This window comes from Epinephelus lanceolatus, chromosome 4 (assembly GCF_041903045.1).
Source record: "Epinephelus lanceolatus isolate andai-2023 chromosome 4, ASM4190304v1, whole genome shotgun sequence".
NCBI lineage: Eukaryota > Metazoa > Chordata > Actinopteri > Perciformes > Serranidae > Epinephelus > Epinephelus lanceolatus.
The window spans coordinates 40,818,076-40,829,993 of record NC_135737.1 but is presented as its reverse complement, the minus strand read 5'-3'; the positions used below and the strand labels follow the sequence as shown (position 1 = coordinate 40,829,993).

At 41.9% G+C, this 11,918-nt stretch overlaps 2 protein-coding genes and 1 long non-coding RNA gene across 5 annotated transcripts; 1 reads left to right on the top strand and 2 right to left on the bottom strand.

Moving 5' to 3' along the window:
• Positions 1 to 383: 383 nt before the first annotated feature.
• Positions 384 to 4,810, bottom strand: LOC117259989 (T-box transcription factor TBX1-B-like). Of its 2 annotated transcripts, XM_078167300.1 has the most exons (8): positions 4,674 to 4,810; positions 4,350 to 4,524; positions 3,941 to 4,042; positions 3,562 to 3,733; positions 3,252 to 3,407; positions 3,067 to 3,134; positions 2,619 to 2,728; positions 385 to 1,126 (listed from the first exon to the last, which is right to left on the bottom strand). In XM_078167300.1, exons 1-8 carry the CDS (start codon positions 4,678 to 4,680, stop codon positions 939 to 941), a joined length of 978 nt encoding a protein of 325 aa, XP_078023426.1. In that variant the 5' UTR covers positions 4,681 to 4,810; the 3' UTR covers positions 385 to 938. The 2 variants fall into 2 exon arrangements, with proteins under 2 accessions (XP_033487726.1, XP_078023426.1); XM_033631835.2 differs by lacking the exon at positions 4,674 to 4,810 and having other exon boundaries at positions 384 to 1,126; positions 4,350 to 4,612.
• LOC144462759 (uncharacterized) lies at positions 3,404 to 4,728 on the top strand. 2 transcript variants are annotated; one of them, XR_013490982.1, is made up of 3 exons: positions 3,404 to 3,647; positions 3,963 to 4,077; positions 4,357 to 4,728. It is a non-coding gene; the product is annotated as an uncharacterized LOC144462759 (long non-coding RNA). The 2 variants fall into 2 exon arrangements; XR_013490981.1 differs by lacking the exon at positions 3,404 to 3,647 and having other exon boundaries at positions 3,730 to 4,077.
• A 2,270-nt stretch (positions 4,811 to 7,080) lies between the features above and the next one.
• On the bottom strand, positions 7,081 to 10,020 carry LOC117259988 (apolipoprotein A-I). The gene is made up of 5 exons (XM_033631834.2): positions 9,979 to 10,020; positions 9,325 to 9,521; positions 8,566 to 8,617; positions 8,286 to 8,430; positions 7,081 to 8,109 (listed from the first exon to the last, which is right to left on the bottom strand). The coding sequence occupies exons 3-5, from the start codon at positions 8,606 to 8,608 to the stop codon at positions 7,506 to 7,508; spliced, it is 792 nt and encodes a 263-aa protein (XP_033487725.2). The 5' UTR covers positions 8,609 to 8,617; positions 9,325 to 9,521; positions 9,979 to 10,020; the 3' UTR covers positions 7,081 to 7,505.
• Positions 10,021 to 11,918: the final 1,898 nt, after the last annotated feature.

The window sequence follows — 11,918 nt, the reverse complement described above, 5'->3', positions numbered from 1 at the left end:
ATAATTTGTGTTTTTTTCTCGTGTGTTTTCCGCATGTATGGGATTGTTAAGGTCTTATCTCACAGACCAATTATTCCCCTTTGCTGTAGGGTTATTCTATGCAACCACTCCAGTGGTGAAATTTGTAATTAAAATATTCACTTTACTGTAATGAACTGAACGTCCCATGTGTAGAACTGTTTATTTATTTTTCAATTCATCATTAATTGTTTAATGAAATTTTGGCAACATATACACACCATACATTATACATTGTTAGATTTTTTTTTTTTTTTAAATGTAGCCTACTTTAATTTGAAGGCAGAATCACTCTCACGTCATGGCTCTCGCTGCTTCTTCCATAAATAACATTGTGGCACTTGGTATTCTGGGTAATGAAGTTTTCACGGATCACAGCCGTTTCTGTTCCCATTAGAGAGACGGTATGCATTTTAGGCACTGTTACCTGCTCTCACCCAGAACAGCTACAGCAAAGGCCATATTGTTTGCATCTGATTCATTATTATAGTCTAAATTTAGGGGGGAAAAAACAGAGACAAAGATTTCAAAGTGTCATTTTATTATTTCAGGCAACAGACAGGTGTAGTTGCACAAATATTAAGATGAGACATTGCCATGTGAGACTTAAAGGGTTTTGTGTTCTCAGCTGTGAGTTTGTAGGGTCATCACAGCCCATAGTACTACATTGTATTTTCCTGTATGCTGTTGTATTATCTAGCATATAGCGTCATTATAGTGCATCCATCATATTGCCATGAATATTATGGTTTTGATGGATAGTGTCCCAATAAATTAAATTCTGTAAGGGTGACCACAAGCTATATGCATTTATCATTAATAAATAAAACATAAATCAAACTTGTATGACATCAAATGAGGAAGCAAGCAGTAAGTCAAAAAAATTCAATTCAAAGCTTCTTCAGTTTGCTTCTCTTTCCTTATGTCAGGCTGCCTCTCTCTTGAGATAATCCTGGACAGTCCCAGTAGGAAGGAATAGGGAGGAAGGAAGCAGGTGCTAACATGCTGTCGCCATCTTTCTTCTCCGTGGTGAGTCCCTCAGAGTCTTTACAGTGGTGGAACAGTCCACACTGCTGCTCCACCAACAACGAGGCTGGGTCCTCCTGTCCTGAGGATGCAGGAGAATACAACTGGACAGGTATTGATCAGCACTTAGAAAAAAGTTGTTAAACCTGTTGTTTGAGAATCTTATCTTCGACCCTGCCTCTTGTAGTAAGCATCGGATCCAACCAATGCAGCAAAATATAAGAAGAATTTTAAAGTTAAAGTCAAAGAAAAAAACCTATGGTGAAATTTGCATGTAGTATGTACTGAACATGATTCGCTGCACCCGACATGTACTTTAACATACAAATAAATACGCTGTAAGGAGTTTTAAAGGCCCAGTGTGTAGGATTTAGAGCGATATATTGGCAGGAATGGAATACAATAAAATGAGTATGTTTTCTTTTGTGTAGAATCACCTGAAAAAAAGACTTGTTGCGTTTTTGTTCCCTTAATATGAGTCGTTTATATCTACATTGGGAGCTGGTCCTCATCTACAGAGTCCGCCATGTTTCGACAGTAGCCCAGGGGCCGTATTCCCAAAGCTTCCTACCACTACGAGTCGCTCCTGGTGATGAAATTCTAAGAAAATTCTCAGAATTGTGACGTTTTCTTAGAATTTCCCCTTAAAGTTAAGACAAGGTCCTTGTAAAGATAAAGTTATAACGTTATTATTAAGATGAAGAACAGTTAGAAGCCGGGAGGGCGACTTTTAAGAGGCTTAAGAGTTTCTTAAGTTGGGGAGAAAATGGTGGAAACACAAAGAGGTCGGAGACATGTTCGTGCAGGGATAATATGTGTGGTTGATCTAACTAGGGGTACACACACATTTCACACCTAATGCAATAATGTTATAACGCCAGAAATAAAATGATCACAATGGTAAGATATTTGGAAAACTGGAAAAATGCAACAGTGCAGCAGTGACGAGTTTTGTCTGCCTCAGCCTTTCATCAGCCGAGTGATCACACTAACAGTGACAATACTGTCACAGTCAGCTGTTCATTTCATTTCCACACCTTGCAGGCTCACAAAAGGCTGTGTCTGTGACAACCAATCACATCTGTTAAAGGAATGGATCATAGTAGCAACAGGGTGGATCACACCTCACTAAGAGCAATTTGGAATTCAGTATCTTGCGCAGTGAACACTGAAGTAATTCGAACTGGGATAAATTTCAGCTGGTTGCAGTCTGCAATCCTCACCCCTAGCTGCCACTAAATCCCCCTAAATCGTACACATTGCACCTTTACAGAACCCCTCTCACCCGACCAACAACCTTTTTAATTTCCTAACCTCTCACAGAAGACACATTAAGACCAGAACATCCATGTTCCAAAACAGCACATGACCTGAAGCTGTCCACCTCCTTGTGCAATAGAGCAGATGTTTTTAATGCACTTGTACGTATCTTATCTTTTTCTTTCATGATTATTTTATGGGTATGGGTGGTACCTGTCTGCATTGTGTGTGTGTTTTGCCTTTCTTTGTCTTTGTAAGTGAGGTCATATTCGTGTTGATGTGGCAATACGGAACTGAATCTTGAATTTACTCACTTGTCAAGGTCTTTGAGGCCCAGCATCTCTGTTCTCCAGGTTTGGTGGTGAGAGGCTCAGCTCTGCCCTCTGGTGGACACCACACCGTCAGGGGTCCAGAATAACCCACCCTACACACATTCATGCACACAGAATCTGCCTACAGTCACACAAGCATGGAAGGCAGAGGTATGCATACCCGCACACACACATGTGTATATGTAGAACCACCATAATCATGTCCCTCACAGTTTAACCCTACTTGGCCAACAACCTGCCATGTGTGATTCCGTTTGAAAACAAAGGTCAAAGACTAACTATCATGGAGACTGCTGCCTTATCACTATGTACCAACTGATAACGGTGATGATACACTATGATCTAGTCAACTGGCCTTTTCAGGGCAAGTGTTACACATGTGTTTCTTAATCAGGCAAACTGTATTCAGATCTGACTGGTAGACACTCACCGGTCCTGGGGGTCTGTCGTCCTGAAGCCTTTAGCGAATGGATTGCTAGCAATTTTTAGTTGGGTGATCTGAGAGAGAGAGGGTGAAGTTAAAAAAGATTAGAAGGACTTAAATTGCGTCCTAATCCTGTGCTGGTTCTGTCGATGAATGCACAATGAAAAGCCTACTGATCTGGGGCTTCCTACCCGGTGGTTCTGATAGGCAGTGACGGCCATGAAGCGTGTCTCGGGGAAGGAAAAAGAGCAGAAGTTCCTGTATGCATTTAAGTGACTGTTGGGAGCTGGATCCACATACACCACGTGGAAGCGCGGCTGGTAGCGATGCATGGAGTTCAGTATCATCTGGCAAGGAGGAGGGTGGATAAAACGCAGCAAGAAGCAAGTCAAAAAAAAGACACTTCAGTATTTTGTTGTGGCGAAATTGAAATCAATGTACTTTATCTTCTGCTTTCATGAGCAAAAGCCTATAGAGGTTGCATTAAAGACTTTAACTGACATGTCCATTGTCATCCAGCAGGTTGTTGGTGAGCTTGAGAGTGTCGAAAGATACAGTCTGCTTCATCCACTGAGCTCCACAGGCAGGCGAGTCTGGGTGGAAATGCATCCTGCTAGGGGCTACAACATCTGCTCGCCCCGCCACCAACCAGGATGAGCTGTGGAACGCATATCTGATACACACACACACACACCCACACAATGTTTCCAATTTGTAAAATAGGACTGGTAAAGTAAGAACAAGCTTGCACAAAAGCAACTAGCTCAGAGGTGGACAATGGTGGTCTAGAAAATATTTAGAAAATGAGCAAAAAACATTTACTGTACGCTGGGGAGAAGTACCGATCTCTATTAGACATCTCACTCTGTGTGTGTCTGACCTGTATCTTTTATCATCAACAGGAATAAAGTCCATGAGCAGGACATATTCAGCAGCCGGATCCATCCCAGAGATTTGCACCTGGAACGTTGGAAACATCCTCCTGCAGTTTATGGACATGCAAATGAACATTATGTGGTAAGAGATGCCAGAGAAAGACAAAAAGTGTAGAAGTGCGTGATAACACATGTAGGGATGCATTATAATATCGGCACACTGTTGATATCAGCAGATAAAGACTTTAAAATTAATTATCAGCCCAAAATGAACATTTCTGCCGATATGACAATGTGCACATTTTGAAAAGCACTGTATTTTATGTCTGCATCTGCCAATGGGCCAGTGCACAAAACCCAATATTCTGCATCCCTAGTTATGAAGAATCTAAATATGATATTTGTTTTTGTTACCTTCCAGCTTTGGTAACAATCATCTCTGTGCCCAGCTGGTCAAACTGCTGCCAAAGTGCATGCATCTCCAGCTGAACTCTTACCCCACTGACCTGGGGGGCCTTGGCGCTCGACAGTGACCCCCCGTCTGCACAGCAGGGCAGAGATAGTTCACAGCTCCGAGTCAGATGAGGACCTGAGGAGAGGAGAGTGAATGGGAGGACAGGAGAGATGCGTGGTGAACTTTGGTTCACACTGGATCGCAGATTTTTTTCTATAATCATCAGCACATGAATGTGTATTTTCCTCGTTGAGCTCAGATAGTTTTACCGAAAAAACACTCACCCTCCATATTTTGAGCAAAATCCTCAAGATGAATAATATGAATGAATTCCTCTGATATTTCTGTTCATCAAAGTCCGCTCTTTCACTTCTGATCACTACCAGCAACTCCTGTCCTTACGTCGAGACCGGTAAAGAGCCAAACCCACAGCTTTGCTACACAACATAGAACTGTCCCTTTCCAATGCCAGGTGCTGTGGTAGATGCACATCCAAGTGTTAGGAGTGTCTGTTTGTGTCCAGGAACGAGCTGGTTTTATACACCGTGAGACTCTCACTGGGGACCTCATGCCTGCCTCATCCATTACAATACTCATAGTGTCGCTGACATTCACTAATCACAGCTGCACACACATGCATGCTGCCCCAAGAACTGTGAATGCACAAATGTGCAAAAACACACACACACACACACACACACAAAACCCTATTGGGGCATCTAGAAACCCCTTCTTGCATTTCCTATTGTTTCTTATAGCCTAAAGCTTTAAGTGGAGCTTGTCTTGACTATCCAGTAGGACATTAATAACATCCTGATCAGCCCAGTGTTACTGGGTGTGGACAGATGAAGACAGCAACAAACTGCCTTTATTATTCATAGCCTATTTTCTCAGAGCAGAGTTTCAACACCACACTAATTAGAGAGTCAGTTATTCCCTAAAACTGACTTAAGTGGACGTTTCTGGTTTGAGTTAATGGTAATTCTGCTGTATTTATAAAGATACAACACATCAGACAGTGTCAGGAATGCACTGATTAAGTCCTAGGCTTCTTTCCATTGCTGTCGTGCTGTTTAAGTTGTCATGACTCTGAAAGTGTCTCCCAGTGTGTGTCATGTAAGGATTTGTGTCACATGAAGACCTGAGCTAGGTTCATAGAACTCAAAGTAAGACACAAATGATATGATGCATGATCTTGATAAATCAAAGTTGTTCGGAAGGATTTAGTGGTTTGGATGTGATGTGTGTGTATAGCCTCATGTGGCACTATGATGGGACAGTGTTGAAGGGTTCCAGCCTGAGGGAGCCATAACAGAAAAGTGGGCTCCTCCCTGCCAAAGAACAACATGAATTAAGTTTGTCAATAGGCCAATTTGCACCCCCGATCAGCTCATTAATCACAGCTTTCAGGACCACAGGCAGAAACATCTCATATGTTATTGAATGCCTCTCTTAAGTAGAACTGATTGTATTAATATTGTTCGTTTCCCTGGACCTTATGATCAATGATGACCCCTTGTCTGTGTGATATGACCTTTAGAGGCTCACTGAGGTCAAAAACACTCAGAAAAAGCCAAAGGTGTACTGTTAAATTCCTGAGAGAGTCATTTTTTTGTCATTAAATAGCATTGTGAGTTCTAATAGTGTAGATAGAATTAGCTATGTTCTGATGCTGGATTCAGATGTGGCAGATATCTATGTTATAACACAATGTTTATGTTTATTTTAAGGATCCCCATTAGCTGAATGCCTTGGCAATCAGCTAGTCTTCCTGGGGTCCATACCTTACATACAATATATTACACTACATTACATATAAAACATACAATTTCATCAATTTACAGTATAAAATACAAAGCTTATGTTTATATGAAAGTTAAACAGAAAAAAAGAAAATAAAGAAGAAGAAGAAGAAAAAAAAAGAATTACATTCAGTCATTTTAGTTCAAAATTGGGTACACTGTAGGCTACATACATTAAAGTAGAATGCTAAATAATCAATATATTGAAAATATATATATATTTTTTTAAAAGTCAGAAAAGACAAAGAAAAAATAGCACAACTTGTAGAAACACACAATATTGTAAACACGCACAGAGCATACCTTCTACTTTTCACATTCATCTACAGGCCAGCAGATGCCTCTGCATGTCCTTTTTAAAGGATAATTTATTTTTAATTAGCCGGATTTTGAAAGGTAAACTATTCCAGTATGTTATGGCTCTGTAAATGACAGTTTTTTGCGATGAGTTAGTCCTTAGACTGGGAACCACAATATGACCATTACTGGCAAATCTAGTGTTGTGTTTATGTGTGTTATTGCAATAAATTATTTGCTCAAATAAAAATACTGGATTTTTTAAGTTAATAATGCAGCTAAAAAATGTGGCCATAGTTAAAAAAATCCTTTGCTCAATGGTGAGCCAAGAGAGGCTAGAATGCAACTTTTCAGTGCTAGTTCTTATTGAGCAGCCCAGAACAAGTCTAGCAGCCCTATTTTGTGTGACTTGTAATTTTGCAAGATTAGTTTTGGATGCAGATGACCATACTATTGAACAATAGTCCAAGTGGCTCAAAATTAATGATTTGGACACTTGACCCAGCAATGGATTGCAGTGTGACTGTCAGACAACATTCTGCTTCAAAACAGGCAGATCAGTAAGGGAAGGTTCAATATAGAGTCAGAGCAATGTAGTATAAACAGTCAGATGTTTATTGAGCTGTATTTCATCAAAGCACAGTTTTCATCAGACAAGCATCAGTACACAGAGGTTCAGGTACTTAATTCACATACAGTTACTACACAAAATGGAAGCAGTTGGCTGTGGCTTGCAAAGAGTGAAGCATGTGTGTGCTGAGTGTGTATGTGTCTGCGTATGTCTTTGCTTGCATGTGCTTGAGCATGAGCGCATGAAGTAAGCTGTTTGCATGAAAGAAAGAGAGAGAGAGCAAGAGTCCCGCCATTTTGTTGCAAAAAGTGCATCAGTTAGGCATCGGCTTCATCTTGGGAGGTGGTCCGACTGCGCATCAGGAAAGAAAGGATGGAGAGGAAGTCGGAATGGATCAAAGACTGACAGGTAGGTAAGGTTAGTTGTAGGCACAGGGTAGAGAGGATTTATTGCTTGTTGAAGGTTTCAGCGACGGCCTCAAAGATAGCTTGGAGCTTAGTCTTGACTTCCTCGGCTAAAGGTGTGATCTTTGCCTTCAGGGTATTGAGGTCATCGGTACTGATGCTCTGTGCCTGGCTGTAGGCCGTTTTCAACTGCTCCTTGTATTCCTCAACATAGGGAGTGACCAACCCCCTCACATTCTCTGCACGCTCAACGAGCTTGGCACGCACAGCTTCCACCATGGGCATCAGGGCAGCCTTGGTCTCCTCCACATTGGTAGCGATCTTGGCACGCAGGGCCTCCACAACAGGCTCCAGCTTGGTCTTCAGGGTCTCCATTTCTGCAGCGTGCCTGGTGGAATACTCATTGAAGATGGGCTCCAGCTGAGCGCGGTAGTCCTCGAGGTGTTTAGTAATGACATCCTTAAGATTTTGACGGTGGGGCTCAATCTGTGATTTCAGGGTATCAATATCAGTCATGATAGAGGTGCGCAAATCTGCGGTGGCATCAGACAAGGTGCTGACAACACTGTCGGTCATGGGGGCAACAGCACCCTGTAGAGTCTTGATCTGAGTGTGCATGTCCTCCAAGCGCTGAGACAGTGCGGCCCTGGGAGGGAACAGAGATGGAGGAGCAGAAGCATTTTAGCTAAAGTGAAATAAACCGACAATGAGTGAAAGGTGACTGTAAAAAGGGACAGAGAAGAGTAAGGTGAATGAACAAGTGACAGAGCAAGTATCAGTTACAGAACCTCATACTGACTGAGGAAAATGAAAGGGCCTTACTTGATCTCCTTGTACTCAGTGTCATCAAGTTGGGCCAGTGCTCTGTTGGCACTCTCCTTCACCTGAGTCATGTAGACATCCGCAGCAGCCCTGAGGTGCTCCAGCTGGGATGGTGCATCAGCCTGCAGGGAAGCGGCCTGAGAGCCTGAGGAGAAAAAGAAAGGAACGGTGGGGAGGAGAGAAGAGCAGAAAATACAGTGTTTTAAATATAAAATATATAGAAAAACATCTTCATATCAGGTATTTCCCTTAAGTAAGAAACATTGCATTCAACACTCACCGACAGCCAGCAGAAGGGCGAGAGCAAGAGCCACAAATTTCATGGTGGTGGTCTAAGGTGGAAAAAGAGGCAACATGTCACACTCACAGCATTGTAGAAGGAGTTTAAGTAAAACATGTTTTAAGTGCACAAAGGAATTAACAAAACCCCAATTTAAAAATTGAAACCCATTGATTCAACAAGTCTTGAATCTCCCACGTAAAACAATGTGAAGGCCAGATGAGCGGGTTTAAGGGTAAGAGCGCTTTCACACACGGTTTAAGCAGTACACTCATCCCTGACTTGGTCCAAATGACTTCATACTAAACATACGGCTGCCTATTAAAAGAACCCGTAATCTGGGTAGATTAGGGATGGCTATAAACTCAGAGAGACAGCTCCAACAGATTAGCTCTGGACTTCAGTTTAATCCTCATCCAGGCTTTACAGCAAGACACAGTCATAGAATTACGAAGTCCTCTCTGAGCTCAAAGACAATCGATATCTAGAGGCACTTAAATTTAGGGATCTCTTTGTCTCTTGAATAACTGCTAATATATCACAGCATACTAAACAGCTTTACCCCCGAGTTACAATTAATTAAATGAAATATTTCACACAGAGAAACTTTTGGTACCAGTTAACAACTTCATCAAAGTTTACAGATAGCAGAAATCTCAGTTAGATGAAAAAAAAAAAACTCTCCAGCAGTTATTCTTGTCTGATCATCTCCTCTACAACCTGAGTCCCAGTTAGAGCCACAGCAGCTGTGTGTCTTACCTGGTGGAGTTCGTGATGAGACTGAACAATTTCAGCAAGAGCAGACTTTTTATAGTGCCCGGGTGAGGGATGAGTCCATGTGGGGAGGAGGGGCGGGAGTGGAGGTGTGAGGGTTGTGTGTCTCCGTGGAGGTGGACCTCACCCCCCTGCCATCTCACTCAGCAGGGGGACTGGGTTGAGAGTTCAATGGTCACCTGCTGGGAGGAGATCACTCAGCATGCACGCCGACACAAAGTCAGATTTGCTTTACATTATCAGTATCATAAATGCGCTGTAACTTTTGCTGAAGTACCAAGGGGCTAACAGTCCTTTGACTTCACCATATTCTTTTTGGGACAGTGGAACATTTTACGTTGATTATTCTGGCACAGCTATTAGTTGGGGTCTTTTCAGCTTGATAAAAATGTGTCTCATTGTCTTGTGGCCAAGCTGCTCTTATTATGAAGAAGACATGAAAGGCTTACATAAACAACTTAGTGTAAAGACGGAGCCATAGAGATGATTAATTAGGAAAGAGGGGCAAATATGATGAAAAGGAGAGGAGCCGACAAGACAGAAAATGTTTTTATGATATCAAACAAAAAGTAGAGAGTCAGGAGAGCTGAAGGGGGGTAGGTGGGATTGGTGGAAAAGAATGGGAAAAAAACAACCAACCAGTTCAAATATCCCCACATAGCCCAAGTAAGGGTGTCCCACTGGGGTCTGTACTGGATCCTGTTTTATTTTCTACATTCTTGCCCCCCCACCCCGCCCTCTTAGTGTTTTTCGTGCATATCACTTGTTACAGAAGAGTATGCAGGACTGGAAAGCCACGCTATTCACAGTCCCGGTGCTGCCAAAAAGCTGCTAAGCGAAACAAACAAACTTGTCGCAACAGCAACTTGAAAATCGACTCTCTGAAATGTAATAACAATCAACCCGCAGTCAGGAAATAGAGAATAACAATTATGCATGTGCTCACACACTGCCACACAACAGTGCAGTCATCAGTCGAGAACAGTGTATCAAGGCGGTCTTATCTCAGTTTAGAGATAACAGTCTGTGGTTGATGTGTGTGTGATGATTAATAGGTCAAAGAGTGTGTGCCATGCTGTTGTTTGTTGTCCTATCACCAGTGGACTTTGTCACTATGATTTTGTGTACTTTGAGGAATAGGAATGATCATAGTATAGTGAGATATCTATTACACAGATGTACATATATCATCAAGTACTTTAATGTTTTCTGTCACACAACCATTACCCTCATATTTTAATTGCCTATCAGAAGTTTCACACTGAGATTTGCCACAGGTTATTCCTTTACTTTTTTTTTTTTTTTTTTTTTTTTTTTTTTTTGGAAAAAAATTAATACAAAGTGAATGTATATCAAACATGCTCTGGTTCAGCAACTAAAGGTTTTACTTGAATCAGAGAAAGAAAGTTTGCCTTCTACATATCACTATCATCAGAGTGAAAGCTAGTCTAAAGCCTGTGTCACACATGCGGTCTATCCGTGAGATGTTCAGGAACATTTCCTACATGGAGTCATGTGTGAATGGGAGCAGGGATCAGTATTCAAGGAAATATGTACCACCAATTTCCCTTCCAAGACCTAGTGCAGGGTTATTAGGTGCAAGGTTAATCATTGTCATCAGTGGTCAGTGGCAATCAATCATAACCGAGCGACTGGCCTGTGCTTTTTGCGTAATATACAGTACAGTGCTTCCAGTAGCCTGGATGATCAATACACTTTTCTCTGAATACCATTACTCTCAAAATCTTTTTCTGTCAATACTTGCTCTGAGCAATTGCAACATGCCCAGTTCATATCTTATGCAACATGCAACATGAATAATGAGAAAAAGTGGGAACCCCTGCACAGTATTCTGAAATCCAAGAGGATGACAATTTTTTCTACCTTGTAAACTTCACAGTGTTAAAGTTTGTTAATGGAAGGAGCTGAGTCTTTCATTGTGGGGATGTAGCTGGTATATTGAAATGTGGAGTGTGGAGTGGAGTGAATGTGTGGAGATCACACAGTTGCTCCATTCAGTGTGCCGCCATACCTGACTTAAAGACCTAGTGTGTAGGATTTAGGAGGATATATTGACAGAAATGGAATATGATATCTTAGAATGAGCTGTTAATATCAACATAGGGAGTCATCTACGGAGTCCGCCATGTTGTACCGCCCTGCTTCTCCAGCAGCCCAGAATGGATAAACCAAACACTGGATCTAGGGCCATTCCTGTTTTCACATTTTCGCGTCTGCCACCATAGTTAGCAGCTCCTCCATGATGAGCAGCGTTGGGAAAACACTGATTATTCAACGTGAAAGTGCTTTATTAAATCAGAGGAAGAGACCGTTGCAGATAATTTGGCTCCCAGAAAAAAACCTCCCGAATCTCTGACTCAGAAAAAAGGTGAGCACATATCATCAGGTGCTGGACTATGGTCTGTCTCCAACGAGAGGCATGGTGTCACTGAAACTCTGAGACACCATGACCCGCTGCAGATAATTTGGCTCCCAGTAAAAACCTCCTGAACGGTGAACATGGCACTGAGAGAAGTTTCAGCTGGTTGCGGTGTGCAGTCCTCACCACTATATGCCAC